The following is a 25,884-nucleotide window of genomic DNA, read 5'->3' on the forward strand; positions in this document are numbered from 1 at the left end:
TTTAAGGCAAAACATAACCAACCTCGTCCGGTCTTTCTTTTCGCCTAAGGTGGGCGGGTTGTGGGGAGGGAGCCGTCGAGGCGCAGATGTAGCCAGTCCCGCAGGGGTGGGTGCGAAACAGACACACAGAGTGTGCGGGAATCTTGGTCTGTGACCGGCTATCTGCGGCCGCCGAACTGGGGGGACAGAACCTCGCAAGGAGCCAGTCTGTGGCTATAAAAGGACTAGAACCTGAGGGATGGAAGCGAAGGGGACAGAGGGGCTGGCTTCCACTTCCTTTGTGACAAGCGGCCCCTGGAGACCAGCTGTTTCTCCCACACCCCAGGGGTAGGACCAACTCCCTGGGAAGGTGAACCCGTCACCAGGCGGCCGACAGGGCACAGGCAAGATCAGGAAAATGCTCTCTGTAGCAATCACCCATCACTAAACCCTACGGGGCGTGAGGATGAGGTGGTCTAGTTCAGGGTCTCCGAGCGAAGAACCCAAACCGTGTCTGTGGTACAAGTGGTTCCGTTCCGTCAGCACCTCTGTGTCCCCGTGACATCAAAGCAAACGTTAGGTCCAAGTCACGTGGGCAAGTGAGACCGCTCCCAAGCTGCCGGGAACATATGGGGAGTTTCAGAGACAACCTGTACCTGAGTCCAGCCTGTAACAAAAACTGGCCTACAAACGGGAACGTAGGGGCACCTGGGTGGCTCAGTCGGCTGAGTATCTGACGTCAGCTCAGGTCACGATCTGGCGGTTCACGAGGTCGAGCCCCACAGGGCTTGCTGCCGTCAGCTTCAGAGCCTCTGTCTGCCCCAGCTTGTGTTTTCTCTCAAAGGTAAAAAAAAAAAAAAAAATTAAAAAACAAATGTATCTCACGGTTCTGGGTGCGGGAAAGCGGAAGATCAGGGCGCTGGCAGATCCGGTGTCTGGCAAGAGCCTGCGTGGTTCACGGCCAGCTGTCTTCTCGCTGTGTCCTCGCAGGGCAAGGGGGGGGGGGGGTCAGATCTCTCTTGGAAAGTCCCTAATCCCGTCATGGGGGTTCCACCCTCGTGACCTAACTCCCTCCCAAAGGCCCCACCTCCAAATACCATTGGGGGTGGGGGGGGGATCGGGACTAGGGCTTTAACATAAATTCTGGGGGAGCCATTCAGCCTGTCCCCTCTACACACACGAGACCGAGTTACACAATTAATTTTCTGTGAACTTTATTGACCCTTGCAGGATACAGTACCTGTGCTTAACACGCCCTGCAGTACTCTCCCCATTTATTGCCATGTTTTATAGCAGAAATATAGAAGCCATATTTTTTTAAGGAAATATAAAAATGTTTATAAACGGACCACGTTTTGCCAAAAGGTACAAATGCCACATGAAGAACGAACTAGACACTTCACAAGACTAACTGGACAACTGTTGGATTCAGGTGTGCGGCATGTGGTTACATCGAGATAGTCGCGGCTACCTTGCTTATTAGCGTGGCCAGCAGGGACGCAGAAAAGACGATTTTGAGAAGGCGTAAAAACCCAGCCGGACACAGCCCACTGCCTGTTTCCAAAAGGCAGCCGCTGGGTTCCACGCAGGCCTCTCCCACGCTGGGCGCGCCGCGGCCGTCTACAGTCTGTAAGTGGACAAGCTGTGGCCACAGGGCCTTGGCATCAACAGGCCTCCAAGAGCTAGCAAATCCATCCTGGACGCTGGGCTCGAGGGTCTAATGGGCAGCAGAGGTGATGTTGTCTGAGCCGGGTTCCACTGTAGCTCCGGTCCCTGGTCCTACAAAGACTGAAGTGGCTCCGCCAGCGCCGGCCTCCCCCGCTCACGAGGCCCTTGAGGGGGCACAGGTCCCACATGCCCTCAGAGGCACAGACCTCAGCTTGTGTGTGCACAGAAAGCAGCCAGCCAGAACGTGGGGAAGAGAGCCACTTTTCACACCCTCCCAAACCCCATCTCCCCCCAGAAGCTCAATCAACAGAAGACACTCACTTAAGGTCTACAAGACTAATCTGCTTTGCCTGGGAGACGGTTCGGTGTGTTACGGTCTAGCGACTGGAACACGTGCTGACCCTTCACACCGATTCGCTTCACCGGAATAATCCAGTCTCCCAGTCAGCAGGACCACCGCTTCCATCTGAGACTGGCTTTGCATGTGATCTTGAGGTCACTGTCCACCTGCAAAGTGAACTCTAAATCAGAAAGCTGCCGTCTGCACCGGCTGGCTGACGATCAGACAAGCCGCCCACTCCGGGGGAACACCGCTTCGCTTCTTTGAGCGATTCTCCCGCGGTGGACAAAACGGATCTTTGGCTTATGCCTCACACAGGGAAACAAACTGTTTGCTCGTACAAAACATTCTGTTGAAACACCGAATGAAACATTCTCAAGTCCTGTCACCCAAGTTAATATTCCTGATGCAGAAACCCACACAGAGAGTCCGTAATTCATTCAGTTCTATTTCCCCCCACCAAAATGCATCCCTCGCAGAAATCAATCATTCCATTTCTAATTAAGAAATCATGATTTAATTTTAGACTCTGAAATCTACACTCCATCAGCACATCTAGACAAGCAGCACACGCCCAAACGTTTCCGGCCCAGGGCCTCTGCCCTCCCCTGGAACTTCCAGGCGGCTGTGTCGGCACCTACCAGACCTTCCATCCCAAAGTTTACCCGGTACCTTCCTTGCTCCCAAAATCCTGTGTCTTCCCCTTGGAGAACTGCTACGCCAGCAAGAGAGGACAACGATTTGTATCAACAAACGCAGAACAGTGCCACGTGCACCTGGTCAAGTATTACTGCAGGAACTCGATGTCCCATCCCAGAGACCCAGAAATTTTTCCTCCTGCCTCCCACCTTGGCAAAGCCAGGTCCTGCCACAAGCCCAGAAAAATACGGACCCCTCCGGCTGACAAAGAGCAGACCCGGGCTCCTTGAAGAGAACAAAACAACCCTTAAGGTCCCTGGGAAGAGAGAGCGGTTTGACAATGAGCAATATTTAGCTCTACCTTCTCAATGACCAATCTTTTCTGAACGGTGCAGAGGGAGCAGACCTGGACATGCGGCAGGTTCACGGTGGGCTCTTCTTTCTGGAAGCGCTGAAATGTCTTACCCTCTTCACACACACTCACACACACACACTCACACACCTCCACGACAGGTGCACTGCCCTCTGAAGAGTCACGTTTCAAGAGTCACACTGCAGAACAAGTGCGTTATAAAATTTATTCATGTAAGCATTCAGACACTTGTAGGTGGGCAGGATGATACGCGGGTTTCACAAGGAGCGACAGGAGATCCTACCAGAAAGGACGGTGCAGCGGGCGCGGGGCTGGCAGTGGCACAATTTCAAACAAATGTTAAGACGAGAGCACTTCATCGGGGAGCAACTTAAAATAATTAAAGCTTCATGAGGCCAGATATGTTCTGATTTAAAACACTAAGAAATAGTACCATCAAATGAAAGGAAATCAACCTCTACGGGGACCAAGAGGGCCGTTGGGCAGACGAGAGGGCGGTGTGCGTGTGTGGAGGTACAAAGAGTATTCGCAGGAGGGGTGCTTATTATCATTAATGACAAACCCTGCAGATACAAAAGAAAACCCAAATCACTGATCACATAATTCAAAATTTACATGTAATAAAGGCAAGGCAAGAGACTCGAGTTACGGCCTGTCAAATATTTACTCCACTGACATTATCTACAGAAGCACTCGGCCAATTTGTACACGGGGACTCCTGACACACGCCAGAAGGGTTTCCGTAAAAACGACACTATATACAATCTGTACACTGACCCACCAGAGCGATTCCCCATCTCCCGGGGAGGGGAGTGATCAACTTAAAGCAGGATACCTGAGGTTTCATTTCGGATGTGGCCTTATCGTGATCCCACATATACATTTCAGGGCCTGTTTTTGTTTTTAAAGACACTTTCCTTGATATGTGCACACTGGCTAAAATTAAAAACAAGAACCATAAAATAAAATGATCGCTTGAAGGAGCCGACCTGACCCACCCCCCCGGAGACTTCACACGGTGCAGGCCGGGAGAAAGGGCGGCGCGGGGCCCCAGGACAGGCGGCTTGGGGTGGGGGGACGGCCCCCGAATGGCGCACCACTGCAGCCGAGTCAGCAAAGGCTCTCGTTGACTTTGTACGAGGAGGATGAAGAGGAAAAAAAGAAAAACAAAACCCCAAATGCCAAAGGAATTTCAGTGGGATGAAGTTCCTCCACCACTTAGAGAATATCTAGAGGGGGAGAAAAAAAAAAAGAGAAACAGAAGTGAGTATCATTTCTGTAACCTCCGTGCAAAAATCCAAACCACCACCCAAATCCTACTTTTGCTGGGCAAGCCCAAGTCATAAAAAAAATTAGGCAAATATCAGCGGGTTAATCACTAAACAATGCATAAAAACTAAGAAAACTGTGATTTCGACACAACTTTTCACAGGTTAAATTCAGTCCATGGAAGAACTGAAAGTCTGTAACGGAAAGTGAGAACACATTCGGTCCCCCAGGGGGGAAAGAATTGAAGAACAGAACAATAAATGGCGTGGCTTCGCTTACAGTCCATTTTTTAAAATTAAGGAATCAGTAAAACCCAAACACATACACATGGCTGGATTACAGATGGGCACAAGAAAACCCATTTTGGCCACAAAAATATCGATGCTCGTTCAAGTAATCCACTTCCTAGAACTGTTTCAGAAATGGGGTCCAAAGAAGGAGCCGTGTATTTTGCACAAAGATGCCTCTTAGATTTTTTGTAATTGTAAAACAGGGAACGACTTTGATGTCCAACTGTAGAGAAATGGTTAGACAGACTAACCGAATTTTAAACAGATTAAAAATTGTAATTATAGGGGTGCCTGGGTGGCTCAGTTGGTTAAGCATGCAACTTTGGCTCAAGTCATGATCTCGTAGTTCATGGGTTCGGGCCCCGCGTCGGGCTCTGACAGCTCAGAGCCTGGAACCTGCTTCGGATTCTGTGTCTCCCTCTCTCTCTGCCCCTCCCCTGCTCTCTCTCTAAAATAAACATTAAAAACACTTTTTTAAATTAAAAAAACTGTACTTCTATTTAGCAACATGAGAAATACACACAAATGTGTACATAAAATTATACAGGCAGTACACATGTATAGTTTCACATGCACAATTTATTCTAAATACTATAGAATATCAAAAACTTATATGTACACTAATTTGGAGACATGTAAAAAGTTGGGTAAATTTATGATCTGTATAGAACAATGGAAGCCAATGAACAAAACTGATATTCCTAACTGGGCTGCACTGGTGGGGTCACGGCACTTTCTTCAGGTTTCTGTTAGTTCTGCAGTACTATCTTGCTCTGGAATAAAAACAAAAAAGGAGCGGGGTCCTCTTATGGCCAAGATCCCCTCGGTTACCTCAAAACAGAGCCCAAGTCACAGGAGAGGGCTGAGGACCTGTTCAATGGAGAGAATGTCAAACATTCCAACCTCTGGCTCCTCTTTTAAGGCATTAAAATACTTGGCACCCTCCCAGAGAAAGGATCACGGAAGATCTTGAAAAGCAGGTTCCAGCCACAGATCCTAAAACTCATTTTCCAAGAAATATAAACGCCTAAGCCATGGGAGGAGTTGATGCCATGCAAAAAGAGCCACGCGTTAATTCAAATTAAGACACAGAAGTCTCTGAAATGCTTTAGACAAAAATCGTTTATTTTTTCTGACGTGATCCACTGAGGGACCGCCTTTATGGAGCTAAACGGGAACGAGGCAGCAGCAGTGGCCACTGTGGCATGGTGGCATCTGGGTGGGGAACACACAGCAAGAGCTCGGGGAGCCTCCAAGGAGTGAACGGACAGCACCTGCTAATAAGCCTGTGGGGACCCAGCTAAGGGCCCTCCAGGAGCAGGGTCCTCTGCTGGTTGCAGAGGAGAGCGTGTCTGCACATGACAAAGGAAAGGAAAACAAGACAGAATGGTCTGGAGGCCAGAAGAAAGAACGTGGACTAGTGTTTGGCGAGTACAAATTTATTTATTTATTTTTTTAATTTTTTTTTTTTAACATTTATTTATTTTTGAGACAGAGAGAGACAGAGCATGAATGGGGGAGGGTCAGAGAGAGGGAGACACAGAATCTGAAACAGGCTCCAGGCTCTGAGCTGACAGCACAGAGCCCGACGCGGGGCTTGAACTCACAGACCGCGAGATCATGACCTGAGCCGAAGTCGGACGCTCAACCGACTGAGCCACCCAGGCGCCCCGCGAGTACAAATTTAAACATGATATGGACAGCGGCAATCACATCTGACTTACAGATGCTCAACACTCACACCAGCGGCGGCCGAGACCCCAAAATGTGGCCAGTTCACACTGAGACGTGCTGTGAAGCGTAAAACACACCGGACTGCAAAGACCTGGTAAAAAGCAGGTGCGAAACGCCTCCCCGGTAACAATGTGCACAGACCACGTGTCGAGAAAAGATGTGGCAAGCAGTGGGTTAAAAAAATCTATTATTACAACTAACTTTACCTGTTCCACTCTTCCGGTTTTCTCATGAGGTAACTAGAAAACCTGAAGCTCTGTGCATGGCTCACACTGTCTATTGGAGAGCACGGGTGGAGACCCCCTGGGTCCACAGTGCCAAGGAGGGAGCAGAGAGATCAACAAAAATGCACAGGCCACACCCCCTGTGCCCTGGAGCCTCGGGGAAATCGGGTCACGTGGGGACATCCCTGCTAACCATCTCAGGCAGTTAGAGACAACGTGGAAAAGAGTCCTAAAAGGGACGCTAGGAAAGCAGCAAACCAAACCAAGACCACGCACAGAACCACCAGAACCAGCCACGTGACTGCACGGTTCCTTTTAACAGGAATTTTCGAAACACAGCTAGAATGGGGAGCGAAGGGAGTCCAAACTGCTCCGAGAAATGAGAAAAGTGGCCATTAAGTTATGATGAAGGAACAGGGGGCAGCCGAGGAGCTTAGAAAGGTTGTCTCACGACCAACAGCCGGTGAGCCCTTGAACAATGCCACACGACCGTCCCTGCATGTGCACGCAGGACGGCACACGCAGACCTGTCAGACCCTGTGCGGGTGAGTGGACGGGTGACTGCAGCTCTCTCTTCCTTTATGCCTCAGATTTGTTCCTGTCAACAGCGGGGAGGGGGGTAAGCCCGAAAAGCGTAACGGAGTCCTTCCAACGCCTCAGAATAGGCGGCGGCCACGTAAACGGGCCTCACTCTCCAGCAGCCCTCGAGCACCGGCTCGGAAGGCCAGACACCTTCTACAAAGGAGCCTGTGGCCGCGGGGACAAACCTGCAGGGAGGAGCGAGGCCGGGCCCCTACGTCCCCCTTCACCAAGGCTCGGCCCCTGCCAGAGGGCAGCCCCTTCGGCCATCACTTCCAAGTGGCAAAAGGAACCCAACGTGCCCCCAACTTCTTTATGTGTTGTCAAGGCAGCCTCTCTGGGAAGAGCTGAAATGTTCCTCACTGTCACTGAGGCTCGGCCTTGCTCTGGAAGGGGCTCGGGAGCCTGGACAATTCACAATTCACCTGGAAGGTATTTTTTGTTTTCTTTTTTAAATTTTTTAAATGTTTGTTTACTTTTGAGAGCAAGCGACCGACTGCAAGTGGGGGAGGGGCAAGGAGGGGGGGCAGAGGATCCGAAGTAGGCTGTGCACTGACAGCAGAGAGCCCGATGTGGGGGCTCGAACCCACGAGCCATGAGATCATGACCTGAGCCAAAGTCAGACGCTTAAGCAACTGAGCCACCCAGGTGCCCCAAAGGAGGTGAATTTCAAAGCCATGACGTAGCTGGCTTTTGGGAGAGTGGCAAAGGTTTGGGGGTGCAGAGCAGAGCCTGGGTCACAGCACACCTCTCCACTCTCTCCAACCCCCCCAAATGACTGCCCTTCCGCGGGAGTGACATCGAAGCGACCTTCACAAGGAGGCTATCGCAAGTCTGAGAGTGGGTGGGGAAGCCCAGGCCGTCCCCCCCACCCCCACCCCAGGGCCACAGGCAGGGCAGAGCATACCTGCCGACACAGCAGGGCTCCCGGGCACCAGGCGGGGGGGGGGGGAAGAAGTGGCCTAGGCACCCGAGGAAGCGAACATGCCCATGTCCTAACTCACCGAGCCCCAACTTCTAGCACCGTGGGCCTGACTTTGAAAGCAGAAAACCAAGCGCGTTACAAACACGTGGGTAAGGAGCACACCTCTCAGGCGGAGGGTCAGACTGCCTCACTAGGAGCAGACAGGGGCCTTTTAAAGGCACTGGGCATTTACGTGGTAAGAGCTACAGTCTCACAAAGTCTGTGGTCCTTCCAGATTTCTATCATTCTTTTACAGTGATTGAGTTCTAGAACTCAGAACTTTCTGAAACTTGATTCTGTTTCAACCATGTGGCAGGAAGCTAACAGCACCCGACCGGGAAAGAAGTGCCCCAGGGACAGAGAGGGTTGACCAGCAGTCCCTTGGAAGGGCACAGAGAGCCACGGGGCAGACACGGCAGAGCCCTCCTCCCTGGACACAGTTACCTCTGCAGCCGCTGGACGAGCTGGGCCACCATGGTGTCCGAGATCCCAGGGCAGGCCTCTTCCGCCAGGTAGATGGCCCCGCGCAGTTCCTCTATGGGCCCCGTGTTCCCGCCACACGACTGGCTCTTCTCCTTCAACTGGAAACACACAAACACGAAGAGCAGCATGACCCACATGGGCACGGGGATCGCCGAGCGCCTCCTATACAGGGTTACACGACGTGCCAGCCCAGACCGCTGCCCACTTCCGTTCCTTTCCAGGAACAGCTCCGTGACAGCACTCTGTACAGGAAGGGCAGGAGTCAGACGTACGTCACCACCTCCGCTAGCGAGGAACAGAGACAGCTAGCCTTCTGTGCATCTTTTCAAGATCTGATCGAGGCATCCGTCCCTCTGCTCGTTCCACTTCAACCTTAATCTACCAGAAAAGCAATCCCAAAGTCGCTCAGCTCTGGCTTCCACAGCAAAGCTGCAGCGTGCACTGTGGCTTAGATCCTGGTGGTAAGGGGCTGGCTCTGAAGGCTCCAGCAAATGGCCTTTCTGGACCCGGGGGCTGTCAAAACATTCTCCTTCGTGCAACCCACTGGCACCCCTAAATTCTGGGAAGCTGGCGTCCCTATCGGCCCCTCTGCCCCCATAAGAAATCACGACGGTGTCCTCAGCACCGCCTCACGTGAGGCTGGTAAGCCCTCTCTGGGATGGATGCGACCAAGACATGTCCCGTGACAAGGAAAGCTGTTCCAGCACCAGGCAGCAGGTGCACGGCTGAGCCTCTCCAAACAAGAGCCCCCTCCTCGATTTCACTTTTAGGAAATCATTCACCTTTAGTTTCAGCTTTCAAGCTGCTGGGAACACATCACTCCCGGCACCAACCCCATCCTGACCACACTTCCCCCTTCCGCCGGCTGAAGGGACACACGAGGGAACCGGAAGCCGTGGCGTTGGAGGGGCCGCGGGAGGGGGTTCGCTCGCTGGGCTCCTGCTGGTCACAGACTGGTGCGGCAGACCCGGAGGTGGCCACCTGTGTCTGTCTAGGACTCCCCATCACTTAACAACCACAGAGAACAGCATTTACAAGTCCTGAGTGTGTAACCTCTGCCTTCCCCTGTTTCCACTCGGTTTTCCTCCCTTGCTTGATCAGCCCCCGACCAGAGTGAGCCACCTGTACCCACTGATGTCAGGAACACGTGCATCCGCAGACACGGGGTTGAGGAGTTTTGGAGTATGATGTAAAATGACACACACTGAACACTTCAAACATGTGGTTACCGAGTACTACTAATAAAAACAAAGAAAAGACACCTGTGACTTTACCTTCAGGCTAGCAGGAAAAAAAAATCAAAATCAAAGCAGTATTCCATTTAGGATTAATTCATTAATTCCAAATAATGATTCCAGAACAGTTACTTCATATGCCCCACGAAAAATACATGGCTTCAGACAAACAGGAAATACCTATGCCATTTTCCCAAACTGCTGACTGACGCTGGTGGAGCGCCAAAGGCAGGATCACAGGGGAGCAAGGGAACATCCAGAAAGCCTGAAGGACCACTCTCCCAAACTACACAATAATGAGCAAGATGGTGTCTTATGGACAGAAGAGGAAGAGTGCAGGTACCCAGAAAAATCAGCCAGGATGAGAGCCAAAGAGGGACACAGAGAGGCCTCCACCTGCCCTGTGGGAAACCCGTGCATTCAGTGGTTTCAACTCCACACTCCAGGCTCCAGCATGGCCCCTCAGGCAAGTTCGAGAAGGCAGACCCTGGGCAGGGGAAGGACTAGGAGCTGGACGAAGCCAGCCTGGACACCGGGCGGGGCGGGGAGGAGGGGGACCTTGCCAAGGGGGAGTCACTGTGTGACTGAGGTTCAGGCCAAGTGGAGTGAGCAGGGCGGGGAGCCTGTGTGCATGGAGGCTCCCCTGGGGAGCTCTGAATCACCACACAGAAGGTACTAGAGTGCGACTCGTTCTGAATTATCTTACAGGCAGCCGGGAGGGGGGGGGGGCTCAAAAAGAAAGGACAGGGAGATCTCCAACTTTATTTTCAAATCACCTACTAACTGGATGAAGAATAATCTTCAGTTTCAAAATCTATTGTTGAGAACATCTCAAAATGCCATATACATATAGGTACCTACATGAGTCAGGGGTGGGGACGTGGGGGGCTCCCCAGGGAAGGAACGGGGAAGCAGCACATGGGTGTAGTCCCAGAACGAAGGAGGGACAGGGGCTGCTCACTGGGGACACTGGTGGCCTGCTGGGTTAAGTGACTACAGGAGGATCCCAGTGAAATATGGGGGCACTCTGGGACAACTGAGGTCTCCAGGGAATCCAATTTCTCCTTTCAAATAAAATTCTACTTTTTACATCACCATACACTTGTCTGCAGCAAAGCACCCACGCTACACCCAAACAGATTTTGTAGAAGGCAGTATAACTGAGGCTGAAAATCGCCCTGGTCACACAGAGACTTGGGCTGGGCCAGGACACTTGAGGTGACATCACAGGGACGTTTCCCAGGAGGGGCGCCGGGAAGGTCATGCCCAATCCCGCCCGGCCTCAGGGGACCACGGTGCGGACTTCTCCTCCTGCTTGTGCCAACTTCTTCTAACCTCCCAAATGCTATGGGCAACATGTCACAGAAAGAGGACCCTGCTCCCCACTACCTCCCCCGCCACATCCCCCCCCCCAAAGATAACTGGGGATCTTACCTCTGCAAACAGAGGAGAAATAATTGTAGATAAACACTGAGAGAAAGGCCTCTTTGGGATGTCTTTCATCTTAGGGAAGAAAGAAAAGGTAATCAGAGGGAAGTATTTTAACATTCATACTGCAACAATTCAAACTGTAGACTTCAGACACGCATCACATCAAATCTGAAATGCTGTCTGTTTGCAGGGATACCCAATGGGTCTGTCTTGCTGTCTTTCACTAAACTACAATGTTTCATTTGCAGCAATGCGCAACAAGCATGCAGCTGGGGAAACCAGGGTCCGGATTCCAAATGGAAAGACCCACGAGGTCCCAAAAGTGGCATCTGTATTCCAACACTGTGCTACCTATGTAGTGGGACTTGACTACAGAAACCAGAACCGAAGCTGACTGTTGCCAAGTGACTGTCGTAGGACAGCGGCCTATTTTCTACTTTTGCAACCTCTATAATAACTCCTATCTGCTTATCAAAGCCAGACTTATAGGATCACCAGGGGGCAGCCACTGGTCTACACTGCCGGAGAGGGACTATGCCACCGTGCTGTAAAAAGATTTTAAAAATACAGTTTTTCATAAACTTAAATAGGCATAAAACCAATTAATCAAAATAAGGTTTTATATATGTACCAAAAGCACTACATTTGTTTTTAAAATCTTAAACAAAAACTTCATCCCAAAATTCTGGTACCTTTTATGAGTAACCCCAATACACAAAGCAATACCCTGACCCCTGCTAATGTGCAAGCGTCAGGAAACGGATTCCACGGTGGTGGTGCAGGGCTGGGGGTGGGGTGGGGAGACAGCAGCAGCCTCTGCAGAGCAGACCTGAGGCCAGATTCTCAGGTCTGACTCTCTGGGTCATGAGACAGAATCTTTTTCTTTTTTTTCTTTTGTTTTTTAATTTAAATTCAAGTTAGTTAACATACAGTGCAATCCTGGCTTCAGGAGTAGAACCCAGTGATTTGTCACTTCCATATAATACCCAGCGCTCATTCCAACAAGTGTCCTCCTTAATACCCATCACCCATTTAGCCCACCCGCCGACCCACGTCCACTCCAGCAATCCTCAGTTTGTTCTCTATATTTAAGAGTCTCTTGCTGCTTGCCACCCTCTCAGTTTTTATCTTTTCCTTCCCTTCCCCTATGTTCACCTGTTGTGTTTCTCAAATTCCACATAAGAGTGAAATCGTAGGATACCAGACAACATAACCTCTTATCTGTCAATTCAGGGACAGCGAAATTCCAAAAAAGCCTGCCCAGTAAAGGAGCAGGCTCCACACAAAAGGGACTCAGGACCACCACTGGCTGATGATGACAGGTGTTAGTCGCTGAGCCAACGTTACCTTATTCCTTTCTAAGTCTGAAGGCTGAAGGGCTCCATTCTCAAGATTCTTTGGATCTTTCTCCCGGATAGTGAAGATCCAGTCCCCAGAGTCGCTGCCTCCAGACGCCTGGCTGTCGGTATCTGTTTCCCTTTGTAGAGAAATGCAGGCCAACTCCGTGAGCCGGCGCACGGCTCCGTCCCAAGGAGACCCACGCTCTCCTGCCCCAACCGAGCACTGGGCACTGCCCAGCCACCCCCCAGACTCCACCCTACCTCCCATCTCCACTCTCCACCACCACACCCCCCTGACCGTCCTTTCAGAAGAGGACCTTGCCTCCTGCCTCAGAGAAAAGGAGAGACCATCAGACTGAGGCTCCCATAACTTCCCACAGTGCCGGCCGCACCCACACTTTCCATCCCGCCTCCCGAAAGGGAGAGAGGCGTCTCTTCTGCAAGACAATCCCCTGCTGCGCGACAACCCCTCTCCCGGAGGGCACTTTTCTCCTCTTGGTCTCCCTTCCCATGAACAACAAGTAGCCAGGCCTGTGGCTCCCTCAACACACCCGCCCCTCGAGCTACGGCCATGTCTCAGTCTGAATTCTTGGATGTGTTACCTACACTCACTGCCTCCATTCCTTATATTCTACTCACGCCAGAACCAACCTCACCCCTGCACTGATGCCCAGCACACCACTGGACAAGGGGGTTACTGCTCAGTCCTTCAACTACTTGAGCCCTGAGCCTCAATGTTCCTGCTCATCACCCTTCCCCTCTAGGCTCTCTGCACCCAGATCGCCCCTGACCCAGGTCATCCACAGGGTCGTCCTCTACACTAGGTGCTTCCCAGCACTCGGCCCTAGGCCTCCGGTCCTTCGCACTCTGCAGATGGAATCTGGGCAGCACCATTCACTCTCGTGGCTCCAATGACCATTTAGAGCGTGATGACTTAAAATCCATGACCCTCGCCTACACGCCTCCTGAGCCTGGATGCCATTCTACACTGGACACATCCTCCTGGATGTCTCATCAGTGACTCACAGCCTGTATTCAGGACACTGTCCTAACGGCCCCCACGTTCACGTCAGAACAGGTGGTCTAGCTTCCCCCGACACCTTGTTCGTGTCTTCAGCTAACGGAATTCCAACAGGCTTAACTTGATGCCAGTTTTTAGTAAGCAGCTTCCCACAGAGCTTGTACAACCCAAGTGTCTACCACAACACAACACGAGATCGTAAAAACATACGTTTCTATCTTTTAAAAAATACTTTTAAGGCAGTTTGATCAATATTTTTAACAGCAGGAAGAAGAAAAGGAGGAGGCCAGTTCTAGTCCTTTAAGAGCAATTCCGCCATACAGATTTTTCCTGGACAGACTCCACTGGCAACAAAAAGAGGCTAATAGGCTCCCAAACTGTCCCGCGCAAAGAATCCCCATCAAGCCGGATTATCTAAAGACATATCGAATTCACAAGCAAAGGCAGTAACAACCACTCCCCACCCCCCACAACACCCAAACAAGAGACAAGAACACACACGAACGTGACGCGTGCCCAGGGCGCTCAGGCACCCCCCCCCACCCCCACCCCCACAGCCCACAGGAGCCCGGCTCACGTGCACCCTACAATCCGGGGGAGCCGACTCACGTGTCTGAGTCTTCAGAACCGGAGTCTTCGTGGCTCTGCTCGGCCCTCCATCTCTTGTACCTGTCGATGAGCTCAGTCAGGTAGGAGGTCTTCTTTGAGTTGCGTATTATAAACTTGTGCTTCAGTAACTCCTTAGCAGTGGGTCTCTGGGAAACAAACCACCAAACGAGAGAAAGCATAAGATGAAGTTCCCTGCACTCTGATTCTGCCCTGAAGGACAGACTTCTGCCTCAAAATGTCAAACAAGCATGCTAAAACTAAAGATCAAGTTCTGCTTCAGAGTTCATTTCTGTAACAAAAGCCATTATTCAAACAACAGTCATTGGGCACCCGTGGGTGGGAGTCCACGTTCAGTGTGGACACACAGCACTTAGTATCTAATGCGGTCCTGAACATTCTACAGGTAACCATCCGATGAAAGCAAACAACCTTCCTCTAGAAAAACACATTTACACAGGAAACGTGTCAGAGAATTTCAGAGATCATTCAAGACACCTAGAACACATACCTTCTGGTGTTCACACGACATGTTATTACAAATGCCGGCCGGAGAGAAAATATATATTCTGTATTACCTTGGTGATCTTCTATGTTAACGTTTGGCTCCTTCTCCCCAACACAGTAAGATAAATGTTCATTTGGCTACATCTAGAGGAAACTAGAGAGGAGCCAAGAGATTCCCTTTTCTTTGATACCGAAACAGAACCCAAGTTCCCTGGCTCATCAGCTTCCCCAATTCAGAAATACTGGTTTCCTTAGTCTGTCTCTTCCCCTGGGATTGGGGTGAGGCCCTCACCCAGGGCCTGGGTTCAGCCTGGCCACAGCCACACAGCATACTTGGAACTTGGCAACCGCTTTTGAGGATGGCAAACCCAATCATTACAGGGATCATGGCTTCCCAGGGAGAAATGAATGTAGCCCGAACCCGGGCAAACAGCAAGAACACACAAACAACACCAGTTAGACTAAGGTCCCACTTACTCCGAGTTACTAAAGCTTTATTCATGAGAGCCGGGCAGGTGTCTCAAATTCAAGCTTACAGAAAACCTGGGTCACCTCAGGTTATGTCTCCCTCCCTGTCAGTTTCCCTGATTGTGAAGCTCCACGTGTGTCAGAAGTGCTCAAACCCTCAGCTTCTCGTCCTTTCCCTCCATGCGCGTGGGGACCAGGCAGGGATGGGGATGTGTGCACTGGGCAAGTAGGTGGATACTAGAAGTCGACTTGGAATGGGAAGGTGAGTACACATCGCGGGTGTATCTTCTCAAGTGCTGCTGCACCGTGGCGGGGGGCTCACATCAAGACAACACGTCCAGAGCGGTGTCGACAGAGAGAGGAACAGTCCACACCCCTGACGCCTGATGCTTTCCTGAGATGCCGGCTTGTGTGGCCTCAGGCTGCACCCCCAGAGGTTCGGAGAAAATGTTGCATTTCCCCATCGCATTCCTTCACAAAGCTGGCATATTAGAGAACCATGGTGCTCTTGTAAACTTAGTCACCCCCTTTCAGATAGGAGCTCATTAAAAAAGGGCTTCGGCTTGGCCTTCAGCCAATGCTGCTGCAAAACTCAGAAACAAATCAAGGGCATACGGTGCTATACACAACACCGAAATACAAAGGTAACTTTCAAAGATATATCCTAATTGAGAGACAATTCGTCTAACGCTGTATAGGGTTACTGCCATATGACTGTGCAAGGGTCAACTGTACCCAAAAAAAGAGTAAAAAGGAAAGGATAGGAGGGCAAGGTGGGTGATTCACTTCTGTTTTTTTGCCTTTTCTTTCCTAACACACACCCAGAAGAAACTGAAAACATCTACTTTAAAGACACATTTAGCCATTATTTTTTTGGCCAGACTTCGTGATTACTAAAAATGGCTTAAAATAGCCTGACCTTTCACTATAAATATTAAAAAATTTATGATTCCACATATAATATTAAGGAGAACAGTCTTCGGGCTCAATGAGGTTATGAGAAGGTAGACAATCTGAAAGGAAATAAGTAGATTTTCGTTTCTTGCAAGATAAACAATAAATAAAAACATTTGCAACTCAAATCAATCATAGCCATGTAGAAAAAAAATTAATGTGGGGCGCCTGGGTGGCTCGGTCGGTTAAGCTTCCGACTTTGGCTCAGTTCACAATCTCACGTTTCGTGAGTTCGGGCCCTGCATTGGGCTCTGTTCTGACAGCTCGGAGCCTGAAGCCTGCTTCAGATTCTGCGTCCCCCTCTCTCTCTCCCCCTCCCCCGCTTGTGTTCTCTCTCTCAAAAATAAATAAATGTTAAAAAAAAAAATTAGAAAAAAAAAATCAACGAGATCGTGAAGACAATGGTGACTAGGACAAGAGCGATTACAGAAATTCCAAGAAAATGTATCTAGACCAAGTGTGGCCACACAGGAAGAGACGCCCCACCGGAGCTTGCAAGACTCACAAAGCTTGGCTCCTTGTTCAAACAGGCTTCAACGAACTCCTTGAGGGCTTTGCTGTAGTTGCCTTCCAGCGTCGGGGGATTGTTCTTTGGAATGAGGAATAAAACCTTCATGGGATGCAGCTCGGAGTGAGGGGGCTCCCCTTTTGCGAGCTCGATGGCTGTTATGCCCAGGGACCAGATGTCTGCCTGCAACAACAGAGCATCTTTAGAGACACCGGGAAGTGAATAAATTCAAATAAACAGATTTCTTAAGGAAGGAAAAAAAAATTCACACACATCTCAGTGTACTTCTGAGGTTTTAAAGATCATTATTTTTAAGTGAACAGAAAAAAGGCTTTGGAATAATTTCAAAATAGGCGACACATAGGAGAAAATTTAATACATAAAACATCCTCTGGCCCTGCACCTAGGCAGCTTTTACAGTTATTCATCCTCCATTTACTGCTGGAAGTACAAGGCACTCCGTGTTAACTGAAGTCCCCGGAGTTGTAGGATGGGTAAGGAGAGGTGAGCAGAGAGGGCACACTGGGGGCGTGGAGGGGTTCCGCGACTCATCCCATCAAGCCAGCTTACGACTAAGCACAGCTGTGAGGTCGAGAGCAGGCACACTGGTCCCAGAGACTTGGGTTTAAACGCCAGTTCTACAACCAAAGCCTTATGACATTACACAAAATATCTAGCCTATAAGCCCAGTTCTCTCATCTGTAAAATGGGAATAATACCAGGGTGGTTGAGCAAGGTGCCTCACATAGTGCCTAGAACTTAAAGGAAATGGGTTTCTTATGAGAGTGTTCAAGCGCACATAGAAATGGAGAATATTAACTGAATGTACCCCCCCCCAGACTCATCACATGAAGTTACTAATTATTAACAATTTGCCACATGGGCTTTGTCTATTTTTTGCCACAGTGTCTTGTAAAGGAAATCACACACACCGTGACGTGCACCCTTTGCTTCAGCTTTGCAAGGGTTTTTTTTACTACCTATCAACACCTAAAATTAACAGTAATTTTAAAACTGACAATAATATGGGGCACCTGGGTGGGTCAGTCGGTTAAGCATCCGACTCTTTGTTTCAGCTCAGGTCATGACCTCACCGTTAGTGAGTTCGAGCCCCATGTCGGGCTCTGCACTGACAGCATGGAGTCCCCCTGGGATCCTCTCTCTCCTTCTCTCTACTGCTCCCCTGCTCGTGCTCTCTCTCAAAATAAAGAAACTTAAAAATTAACGATAATTTAATATGCTGTCACAATAGTTAAATTTTCTCAATTCTTAAAAAAGTATTTTCACGGTCGGCTTGCTGGAATCAGGATCCAAAGGCAGCCCATACCTTGCGATCGGCCGGCAGGTCACCTAAGGCTCTTTTAATGTACAACAGTCTGCACCCTGCCCCATCTCCCCAGTGCCACTGTCTTGAGGAAGAAACAGGCCCCCAAATTATGGATTTGTCTGGTTTCTTCCTGGAGTCAATTACCGCTGTTTTTCAAGCTCCTGTATTTCCTGTCAAATGACAGGTTAATTGGCTCTCGGGGCTTGGTTAGATCCACCGCTGGCAGGAAGCAGGAGGCATCACACGGGGTCCAGCTGCCCAGTCCCACTCCTGCCCAGCACCTGCTGTGGCCACAGGGGGTCAGCTGGGGGGAACCGAACCCCATGGCCACGGGAGGCAAGTAAAAAAAAAAAAAGCAGGTAGTCTTCAAGAAAGCAGTTAAGGAGGCTCCCTCGGCAGTTGCTAGCAGCCCCCGGCAAAGGGGACAGCCGCTGTTAAGGACACAGCAGGACCGAGGGGCCAGTAAAGCAGGGGAGGAGGTAGGGTGGCCTCTGCCCCACGGCAACTACCACACCTTTGGTGCTCTGCTCACCAGGCACTGGAAACCCGTGGCAGATCAGAACCTAACCGATCCCTCACACTCACTCTATGGCAAGGAAACGGAAAGGCTGAGACAGCGTTCGGGTCACGGCAAGACACAGACATTTCTGACCTTCAAAACCCGCCGTGTCCTCACAACCCTAATGAGTGCCAGAGACCCTCACGGCTATCTCCCCGCCCGGCAGCCCGTGCGGTTAGGGCCAACCACACGCTCCATTTCTTCTGTTCTCAGTGAAGATGGGTGCAATGGGCAGCAAGCCCCATTCTAAATTCCTCGTCCTACAGGGATCGGACTGGAAGAGTCGGCACGGGGAGCCATATTCCCACTTGCCTTCCCTTGGCAGCCCAGACTCTGCTTCGGTTCACGTGTGTAGTTGCTTTTAAAATCAGCAAGGGGGCGCCTGGGTGGCTCAGTCGGTTAAGCGTCCGACTTCGGCTCAGGTCATGATCTCACGGTTCGTGAGTTCGAGCCCCGCGTTGGGCTTTGTGCTGACAGCTCAGAGCCTGGAGCCTGTTTCAGATTCTGTGTCTCCCTCTCTCTGACCCTCCCCTGTTCATGCTCTGTCTCTCTGTGTCTCAAAAATAAATAAACGTTAAAAAAAATTTTTTTTTAATAAAAAAATAAATAAAATCAGCCAGAAGGTGACTGACCGCAGAGTGCCTGCCCCCACGAGGGGGAAGCTGGGTCACGGGGGCGTGCGGCAGGACGAGAGTGGGCATGCGGCAGGACGAGAGCAGGCGTGCAAGGAGGGAGGGATGCGAGTGCGGGGGAGCACTCAGCCCTCACATGGCGGCAGCTCTTTCCCCTCAATGTCCAGCTGCCACTCCCGCCTTCCTGGACTTCATGAGAACTGCTGCTCTTTGCAAAGCCTGCTGCTTGGCACCCATCTGCCTCCCGGCCATACAGACACAGGGCCTTAGTCCCACTGACCCCTGGGACCACCTCCAGGCCCCCAAGCATTCCACAACCACTTAAAAACTCGGTAATTGGAAGGCCAGACCGACGATGGTCTTTGCTGGCGGCCTCTCGTGGCATGCCCGTGCACTTACTTCCCTCAGGCTCCAGGCCGGAGAATAAGCAAACAGCTACAACATTTCAAGGACCGGGCGGGCCCCTGCTTCCACACGCCAGTACGGGCCAAAGGTCGGCCAAGGAAGCCGCCTTCTCAGCCCCACCCATAAGACATGGCCAAGGTCTTCAGAGAGGCACAGGCATCGCCCTCCTGCGTCCCCCGGGAGGGCCGGCCAGTACAGCTTCGTCATGGCAAAACATGTGCCATCCAGCCAGGCAGCCGAGCCAGGAGCCTGTGTGTGACGCCAGCTCTTGAATTCCTCTTTGGATCCTCCTAGATCAGCCAGGTGCTAGGTGTGTGGCTCCTGGCCTCTGGGGACCTGGACCCCCCCTATCCCCCTCTATCCTTTGTTCCCTGGGCTTCTCTGGGGGGCTCCCGAGCATCTTCCTCCCTGGGGACTCCCTCTCTAGACATCTCACACCCTGCTGACTAATGTGGAAAACTTGATGGACACTTGAACACATGGCAAGGAAGCTGGCATTATGTATCAAAAGCCATAAAAATATCCACACTTGCTAAAACCAATTAATTCCACTTCTAGGAATCTGTCCTAAATAAGTAATTTTAGATTTAGAAAATGGTGTATGCTGCCCAAAACATTCAACAGCACCATTTCTCACACTAAACCTGGGAGGAATGATTAAGTTGCTCTAACATATTTACGGAAATCCTGCACATGTGACGACGCTGTTGACAGAGAATCAGAAATAACACCAGAGTCTATCTATTACTGTATTTAGGAAATGTGGCATCACATGGGAACACGTGTCTGGGTTTTAAAATGAAAGTTATGTGGGGGAAGGGCGGTCATTTTCCAAAGCAATTAAAATCGAGGCATCAGAAGAGACCTGTTTTACTGCCATCTGGGAAAAACACGAAACTAGGTATTAAAAGAAAACAAACGGGTTTTCAACATAAACCCAAGTCAACAGTTGTAAGGGCAGGCGCTTTGAAATGCAGATACGTATCTGTGAACGGACTTTTTTTCCTACATGCACAGTTCTAGAGGCATGCTCCTAAGTGACCACAGAGTTACCTGGTATTGATGATCAGAGACTCTTGCCAGTGAGGCTGGGGTTGCTACTAAAATACAACATTCTAAACCCTTGTAATACCATGTTAATTAGGTAAAAGTAAGCTGACTACAAATCTGCAGATACAACACACTGTAAATGGTATGAAAAATTTATGAACAGAAAATATTCTAGTAGGAACCACAGTCAACTGTCTATAATCACGAGGAAGAGGAGCGGGGAGAAAAACAAAACAAAACAAGAATCCTGCCTTTTGGCTCCCTGAGCAGCACGATGGTGGTGGTCAGAACAAGTGCCTTATGAAAGGTGACAAAAAGGGAGCCAGGAAGAAAGTGGTTGGTCCATTTTCTAAGTAAGATGCATATGATGTGAGAGCACCAGCTATTGTCAATATAAGAAATACTGGAAAAACACTCGTCAGGAGAAATCAAGGAACCAAAGTCACATCTGATGGCCTCAAGGGTTGTATTTTTGAAGTGAGCCGTGTTGATTTGCAGGAACGATAAAGCTGCATTTAGAAAGTCAAGCTGATTAGTGAGGATGTTCAGGGCAAAAACTGCCTAATTTCCATGACATGGATCTTAGCTGTAAGAAAATATGCTCCATGGTGGTCAAAACACAGCAGACCAGGACTGAAGCTCATGGTGATGTCATGATTACCGATGGTTATTTGCTTCGTCTATTTTGTGTTGGTTTTACTAAAAAATGCAACAACCAGATGCAGAAGACCACTTATGGTCGACACCAACAGGTCTGACAAAATTGGAAAAAGGTGATAGAAATCACGACCCAAGAGGTACAGATAAATGACTTGAAAGAAGTGGTCAATAAACTGATTCTAAACAGGGGTGCCTGGGGGGGGCTCAGTCAGTTAAGCGTCCGACTTTGGCTCAGGTTATGATCTCACAGTTCATGAATTCAAGCCCTGCGTTGTTGGGCTTTGTGCTGACAGCTGGGAGCCTGGAGTCTACTTCCGATTGTGTGTGTGTGTGTGTCTGCCCCTCCCCTGACTGTGCGCTCTCTCTCTCTCAAAAATAAACATTAAAAAAATTTTTTTTCAATTTATAAACTCATTCTAGACTGCATCAGAAAAGATACAGAAAAGGCTTATCAGTCTATTTATCCACTCCGTGAGGTCTTTGTTAGAAAAGTAAAAATGCTTTAGAAGCCCATATCTGAATTAGGAAAACTCCTGCAGATTCATGGTGAAGGCAGTAGTTCTGGAAAAACTACTGGGGATGAAACCAGTGCTAAACTTGAACAAGCTGATGGATAGGAGCCACCAGTCTGAGAATCTGTTTAAAATTCAGACATTTAATGCTGACAAATAAAAAATCTTATTTGTGATGTTTTATTTCTTTTTTAATGTTTATTTATTTTTGAGACAGAGAGAGACAGAGCATGAACGGGGAAGGGTCAGAGAGAGAGGGAGATACAGAATCTGAAACAGGCTTCAGGCTCTGAGCTGTCAGCACAGAGCCTGACGCGGGGCTCGAACTCACAGACCATGAGATCATGACCTGAGCCAGCGTCAGAAGCTCAACCAAATGAGCCACCCAGCCACCCCAAAGATGTTTAATTTCTGATTGTTCTTTTTAAATCATCTAAACTTGGTGAATTAGATGTTCTAAACTGGTGGTGATGTGAAGTTTTCTGAATTAGCGTATGGATTTTATCCATTGCTCTTAGTTAATAAATAGCTGTGAATTGGAAGTGGAATTGGAAGTGATCTGTTAAGCTGCAGTGATCTGGACTAGAAGTGTTATATAGGTGGTTAATAAAAGGAAATCTTTTCTGGGGCACCTGGGTGGCTCAGTCGGTTCAGCGCCCAGCTTCCGCTTAGATCATGATCTCACAGTTCATGGGTTCAAGCCCCAAGTCGGGCTCTGTGTTGACAGTTCAGAGCCTGGAACCTGCTTCAGGTTCTGTGTCTCCTCTCTCTTGCCCCTTCCCCGCTCACACTCTGTCTCTTTCTCTCTCTCAAAAATAAACAAACGTTTAAAAAAATTTTTAAGGAAATCTTTAAAAAAAAAAAAAGGAAGAAAGAAAAGAAAAAAATACGAATCCCAAATCAGTTATAACTAGTCAAAACATAGGTCAAAAAAGGATTTGACAGAAACTATTTACTTAGATGCAGTACTGAGGAACACATTTATAAGCAGCATATAAAGGTATAAAAATCCTTTCAGCACCAAACATCAACACACGGCTGATTAGAAAAGCCCCAATCACTACTTTGTGCTGAGAGCCTACTGTTTACTCTCCTAGCTGCATGTTTTCCCTTCTGGCTCACATCCTATCCTGCCCCCACCTCCAGGACTCATCACTCGCAGCGGGGTCTGTGGTAATTCTTGATCCTGTGCTGGAACCAGAGGAAGCCAGCAGATCAGCACCAGACAGGGAGGGCCAATCACACGCTGCAGTGAACAGGCCAACCACGCAGATTCCAAAAACTGATGGGCTAATACTGCTGCTTTTCACTCATCTTTAACAATTTTTTTTTTCCACCAATGCATCTATCACCTATTGCCATTTTTCACCATGGTTAGACAATATATGGTTATTTTGGAGACTGGACATCAAAATAACTTAAGCCTGTGCTGGGGTGATAGGTCTACAGGTGTTTTTCTTTTTCCATCACTTCCTCCCTCCCCCCCCCCCCCAGTATTTTCCAGTATATACTGCTTTTGAGGCCATAAAAAGGGAAAAGTCATTTACAAGAGAATACACACACCAGCCTCTCAGGGTCTACAGGATATTTCAGTTAACAGGCAAGTCAATTTCTCCAGACTCATTTACATCCTTCACCACAATCTACAATCCAGATACATAGGTCTCTCCGTTCCCACACTGGACTTGGATCGAACATCCCTCCCTCATCTCTAAGGGGTCTGTGAAGCCTTCCCCAGCTCGCTCTGACATTCCTCACTCAGCTCCCTGCGCCCCCGCTCCCTGTTAGAGCTACCTGCCCAGTATTGCAATTACTCATGGGAGATACCAATTATTTAGCACTGGGCACAACTACAGCAATAACCAAATGAATGAATACACAAAAGGGACATGGAACACGGACTATGTCTTTACACAAGTCCAATCCATTTGCTAACATGCCATCACCATAACCTTATACACAAAGGGGGGGGGGCGAGGGAGAAAGATTAATGTTCTCCAGCCCAAGCCCCTGCTCAGTGTTGAAAGCAAAGGCTTCCTTATGGGAGAACAGAGTTATCTCCCTTGGCACATCTTCTAGGTCTCAAGTCTTCTTAAATAAACCAAGCTACCCTACTTCACCTTAAAAATAACAGGAATAAGGCTCTTAAGACACATGGGTAATCACGACCTAATAATGTCGTACTTAGATTATGGACTAAGATCAACGTAAGATGTCCTATATGTACGTCCTCTGTGTACAAACACATTCGGGACACCTAAGGAGTCTGGACAAATGACAAGCAGTCAAAGATACGGGTTCAAGAGGTCATTATGTTAAACAAGCTTCTAGACATATACACAAAACGAATAAAAATTTTAATTAGTTAATTAACTAATAAAACTTTGGTCCAGTAAGATGAAGATCCCAGGAAGGCAGGTGCATGCTATCCTTGGCCCAACCAGACCATTCTTTGAACAACAGGGAGTGTACCAAAAATGAAAGTGATGAGAACAGAACCACCCACCGGGGCTGTGCGCTCCTTTCTGGAATGCAAAGGCTGATGGAGAAAATGCCTGGATGGACACCTGAGGAAGACTGGAAGGGGCCCATGAAAAAAAAAAAAACAAATAAGTTTGTGTATCAGGAGAGCAGAGTAACCACAAAGCCCCTCCAAGAGCACAGAGCACCCGGCCAGGGGGCCAGGCCAGCCTCTGAGAAGGGAGGCAGTCACTGGAAGAGGATCTGTAAATCAGGCATTGTTCCAGACAAAAGCTGCTAGCCCAGAGCCACAACTACTGGGAGGGAACTAATGTCACGTTATCCCCCGAGGCCCCAGACTCAGACATAGAGATTAGCCTTATCTGCACTTTCCACACCTCCTGGGTCAACAAATCTGGGAAGCCAAGTTCACATAAATGTAATTTTCGCACATGATTTCCAGTTGAGAGGTGTTGGCTATGACCCAGGCAAATGAAAGAATTCACTTCTGACAAGCCAGAGTAAGAGGTATAGTGAAAGGTTAGGGAGAAGAGTGGCATCTACGTTCTCAAGCTCCCCAGCCAAGCGGGCGTCCCCAGAGCTGGAGACCAGTATCTTTAAATCTACCTAAGAACACCGGGACACCTACTGATCAGATAAGGGCATTTGAAGATCAGGACAAGAACTCCAGGGGAAAAAAGGTGGCAAAGCTTTATGATGCAGTAAAACCTCTGCTGCCAGAGGCCACATCTTGGGCAAAAGTCCAGAGTGGCCCTGCAAGAGGAAGAAAGAGAGGAAGGGGAAGGTCCTGGATAACCAGGCCACTCCCTGAGGAAAAAATGTGAAGTGACCAGTGATGGGTGTCTTAATACTGAAAATACAAGAACTGAATCCAGAGTCACAAGCGCCGTGATTGATCAGCTCATTTACTAGAAAGGAGGAGAAGAAAGCCATCAGTGTGGTGTAATCAGATGAGTTCAGAAACTTGGGTTCTGGTCCCTACCAAAATCTAGACTTACGAACTCCGATAAAAGGGCCTCAGCCTAAAATAAAGAGAGAGGACTGGTCAAGCCCTAAAATGCTATGACGCCATCAGCAAAGGTGGCTGCAGAGAGGACTCTGGATGGAGGGAATCCATCCACAGGGCAAAAAGCACAATGAAGCCCACAGAGCTCTGTTACGCTAGGGGTTGAAAACCCACCTACCGGCCAGTGGCTACCAAAGCCATCGGCATGACCATGGCAGTCACAGCCACCACCACAACTTAAAAGTGAGAGAGCCAGGTGGGTCCCTGCCATGCTAGAAGCAGGTACACCTGCCACTCTGATACAACATCTGCTCTTTAAACAGCTGACGGCTCCCACCGATGCCCAAAGGGCCGGATGGAAGGTTCTGTGCCTAGGAAAAGTCTATTGTCTGCTGACAAGACTCCCATTTTAAAAAGAGAAACAACGCCTGGAATGTAAATGTATGTGAGTTAAATATTTGTTTTCCTAGAAACTGTTCAGAAGAACCAATTAATTCTCTGTGGACCGTGTGACGATTATTCTGTGTACAACCTGAGAATGAGCAACCTGGGGGAGAGGGGAGTTAAATCAAAGATTCCCGAGGCAAGGTGCCTAGGGTTTATAGTCTAAACTAGGAAGTTTAAGAAAGTTGAAGGTACC

The 25,884-nt window shown here is 49.2% G+C and overlaps 1 protein-coding gene and 1 pseudogene across 5 annotated transcripts in view; one reads left to right on the plus strand and one right to left on the minus strand.

The window, feature by feature from the left end:
• Positions 1-3,190: 3,190 nt before the first annotated feature.
• The window catches only part of STK24 (serine/threonine kinase 24), a 125,682-nt gene continuing 102,988 nt past the window's right edge, over positions 3,191-25,884 (minus strand). For all 5 annotated transcript variants that reach the window (XM_047081232.1, XM_047081243.1, XM_047081252.1 and 2 more), the window contains 6 exons: positions 16,610-16,795; positions 14,179-14,324; positions 12,556-12,685; positions 11,212-11,280; positions 8,504-8,640; positions 3,191-4,228 (listed from right to left, as the gene is read on the minus strand). In XM_047081232.1, coding sequence (XP_046937188.1) covers positions 4,192-4,228; positions 8,504-8,640; positions 11,212-11,280; positions 12,556-12,685; positions 14,179-14,324; positions 16,610-16,795 — 705 coding nt within the window. In that variant the 3' untranslated portion in view covers positions 3,191-4,191. The remainder of the gene's footprint in view (positions 4,229-8,503; positions 8,641-11,211; positions 11,281-12,555; positions 12,686-14,178; positions 14,325-16,609; positions 16,796-25,884) is intronic.
• LOC124506878 (40S ribosomal protein S3a-like) lies at positions 19,665-21,889 on the plus strand (annotated as a pseudogene).

This window comes from Lynx rufus, unplaced genomic scaffold (assembly GCF_022079265.1).
Source record: "Lynx rufus isolate CCGP_SWC_20201006 ecotype Redwood Valley unplaced genomic scaffold, mLynRuf1.p SCAF_1, whole genome shotgun sequence".
NCBI lineage: Eukaryota > Metazoa > Chordata > Mammalia > Carnivora > Felidae > Lynx > Lynx rufus.